Source organism: Mangifera indica, chromosome 6 (genome assembly GCF_011075055.1).
Source record: "Mangifera indica cultivar Alphonso chromosome 6, CATAS_Mindica_2.1, whole genome shotgun sequence".
Taxonomy (NCBI): Eukaryota; Viridiplantae; Streptophyta; class Magnoliopsida; order Sapindales; family Anacardiaceae; genus Mangifera; species Mangifera indica.
This window is the reverse complement of record NC_058142.1, coordinates 11,452,360-11,456,134: the sequence shown is the minus strand read 5'-3', so window position 1 is coordinate 11,456,134 and position 3,775 is coordinate 11,452,360. Positions and strand designations below refer to the sequence as shown.

Genomic DNA, 3,775 nt, shown 5'->3' with positions numbered 1-3,775 from the left:
CCGTTCAGCCTCTCATGATTATTTTTTAATCATTGATTTGAATCGATCTCATTCATATGTCAGCCTCTACCTGTCCACCATGACCCAGTCACCTCCGACTTTAAAGAAAGTCTAATAACAGTTACTTTCCTAAAGGCTTGTTTCTTCATGTTTATGCAGATTCAGGTTTTGGCCTATTAGTATGAGATTTCTTGAAGTAGTTCATGAATCATAAAGAAATTGAAATTTCGATTTGCAAGAATGATGAATGTAAAACAGTATCAACAAAGTAATTAAAAGTTCATCTTTGTAGTTCCACTCTCCATGACAGAAGATGAAAAAATTTTATCTCCTAGATAAGATATCAGATTTCTCTTCCTGGCTATAAAATTAAAAGAAGCTTTAGCACTATCACCATCATGGCAACTGCAACCACTGAACATGGTGATGATATTCTGAAGCCTACATTACCAAATAATACACATCAGTTGCAGCAATACCATGTCTAAAAATCCCAACTTCTGTTAATAGAGACTGAAATAATCTGAAAATCAAAGCAATAGCATCACAGAACTCACCTTCACTTGTACGGTAGGAGATGTTGAAATAAAACTGAAAATCATGGTACCACATGCTACAGGTTGACCCATAAATTTCCCATCCTCTTTTATTTCCAACTGTAGTTCTAAAAGTCATCAATTGATTATTCAAGCATTTTCCACAGTCACTTGTACTGATATCTTTAGTGCACTGAGCCATGCCATATCTCTTCCCACTTTCTCCAGTATCCAACACTGAGGTCTGGAATAATAAAGGCTGCTTTGGAGCCGTGATTGCCAGTTGAGTCATCAAGTTAAACCCTCTTGAAACCACTGAGGGATCATCAAAATTAGTATCATTAGTTATGGCCTCTGAGGTCTGATCCCAAACTCCGAAGAAATCTTCATCGGAATAGCGAAGAAAACACCATTTGAACCAAACCTTTACTTTTTTACTCTGTGAGCAGTCATGCCTGGCCACTGTGATAGACTCCTTGGTGCAATTAGCACAGTCAGATCCAAAAATATCACCTCTACATTGCGCAAGACCATAAATCTTGTTTGATCCTTTTCCTTGTGTAGATTTTTGGAAACCATGCTTGAGAAGTCCCTTTGCAGACAGAGAATCGAAAAGATTGTTTAGCTTGGTTTGAAATGAATTTTCAGAGGTAGAATTATCAGTCTCCGGACATTCAGTACTAGCAATAGCGTTAGTGTCAGCACGGCAAGGTCTGAATAAGAACAATATTGAAGTTGACAACATAATAGCACAGAAATTGAGCATCTTCATCTCTTTGATAAATTTGAGGGAAGTAAAGAAGGGAAGGCCATGAATGTATAATGGTTTTGAATTATACTAGATCACTGTCAAATAATCTCAATCATGGAAAATTCACTTTTGTACGTTCAAAGTCAACTCTTCATGCTCTAATGGGCAGCATATACATAGGATTTTGATGGGTTAGTAATGATAAAAAATTCAAGTCAACTGAAGCAAGTTGAGGTTTAGTTAATAGTAGTAAGGTTACCTCTCCACTTTGTTTTTCAAATCAATGGATAAGTACAAAGCAAGGAACTGAACTTTACATGAGATTACAATTATAAATTAATGATAATTGAGAGAATCTAGGCATAATTAAGGCAAATGGATCTGGTAGATGTATTTGAAACCAACTTTTTTCTGTTGATGTTGATATAGATAAGCACGGTAGGCAAGCAACCTATTAATACCTAGAAAAGTAGATTATTTTCTTCACTCTTTCACCTTGTTTTTCATATTTCCATCATTAACTCATCACCACTTTGTGCGCTTAATGATTTTTGTATATGGAATTCTGAATCAACTTATGAAACATGGTGACTTTCTTATGATAATTATATTATATATATTGCCCATTTTATATTCTTCCATCACTAACTTAAAAATGATTAAAGTGGAAAAGGGTATTTTATATCGTGCTTTGGGGTCACCCATTCACCATTCAACACGGAACTCATAAAAACTTTTTAAGATTTTGGAATATCGAAGTTTTAATAGTGACTATGAAGAGAAATTTGAAGTGCAGTTGATAGACCATTTTTTGGAGCTCGTATTAAATAGGCACTCTTAAGAAATTAAAATTATCCCAAATGCATCCGGCATCCTCTTCCATACTTTATAAATAAAATGGACTATGTTAATTGTTATGCGTTATGCCATCCAAATCCTCTTAATGGGCCGCAGATTTTCATTTATTAGGACTGCCACGAAACTTGGGCAGTTTTTCAGAGCGCTATTATTTCAGTAAGTGAATAAGATAATCCCACCCAGACTACCCCTGGTAAGGATAGCAATAGAGAGGGATGGAGGGAGGATTTCAATCTTTGTTTTCATCCTTGTTGGAGATATTAATTTCCATCTCTAGCCCACCTCTGTTACGGAGATGAAAATAATTTTTCGTCCCAATTTCAAGAAGAAAAATCCTCTCCCTATCCTTTCTCTGTCCTCGCGAGAAAAAATCTCCTCTCATACTCACAAGAAAAAATCTTCTCCTCATATCCTCTAAACACAACATAAATATATTAAATAAAAAATTAAGTAAAGTTAAAACTAACCTATTATTTTAAATGTTACAAATATAATATATTAACCACTTTAATATACACAATAAAAATCTTAAAAAATTTAGAAAACACAAATAATCTAAAATTATACAAATATAATAACATTTTAAGTAAATATATTAATATAAAGGGATAGGGGCAAGGCAGGGCAGGGACGAGACAAATGTATTCTCGTCCCTAATTGCTAGGTTTTTTTTTTGTCCCCTTCTTTATTTCTATCAAAAATCTCATCTCCGTTAGGGTTGAAGAGTGTTTAAGAGGGTCGATACTCTTAAAGTCAGGTCAAAATTGTCATCTCTAACCTCTAGTTTTATAAACAAATAAATCTCTACCCTCTAACAAGGGCCACTAATTTAAGTGATAAAAAGTTATTCAAAAACAACTCAAGTTTGAAACCCTATACCTTGAGTCCAAAACAATGCTAGTTTTCCCATTTTGTTCCTCATATAAAATGGGAAAATTCCTCATTTTGCACCTTTCCTTAAAACATAAAATTAGAGTTGTCATGGTTGTTAATAAAATTCTTCATCAGACTTTGACAAGTCGATGAAGAGAGAACATATAATCAAATCCATTTGCATTAAATCAAGATGGGCATGAAGCTTAGTTTTTTCAATGAAATGTTAAAATTTTTGTTTTGTGTTACATTTATGGTTTTGTTAGATATGTGTTATTTTGTTGTGAAATGGTGTAGTTTTTTAATAGAAAGTGTACATTGACATGTTGATCCAATTTTAGTGATAGATGTATAACCGTTTTTCAAAAAAAAAAATATCCTTCGAGGAGAATGTCCATGTAAAGAGAAAGTATCTCAATAACTTCTAAAGCATTTCACAAAAGCTTTTTCAAAAACTTCATCTATCCATATTGATTGATTAGACTATGATGAAAGAGAGATTTGACAACTCAATTATATAAGCAAATATAAACTAATTTAATCTGTCTCTTCATGCACACAATACTCATGCCTAAATCACACACAACTGTGAGATTATCATTATAATTCTCACCCTACTACGAGTGTACGTATGAAGGAGTGTATGGGTGCTCCCTCACAATAACCTTTAAAATAATATTCAAAATTGTTTATAAAAGAACATATTTTTACAAAGTGTTTATAAAAAATTTTATAACTCATGGGGTTAAATACCAGA

General features: G+C 33.2%; 1 protein-coding gene across 1 annotated transcript; it reads right to left on the bottom strand.

Moving 5' to 3' along the window:
• Window positions 1-441: 441 nt before the first annotated feature.
• Window positions 442-1,308, bottom strand: LOC123219661 (cysteine-rich repeat secretory protein 38-like). The gene has a single exon (XM_044641660.1). It carries the CDS (start codon window positions 1,306-1,308, stop codon window positions 442-444), a length of 867 nt encoding a protein of 288 aa, XP_044497595.1.
• Between the last annotated feature and the right edge of the window lie 2,467 nt (window positions 1,309-3,775).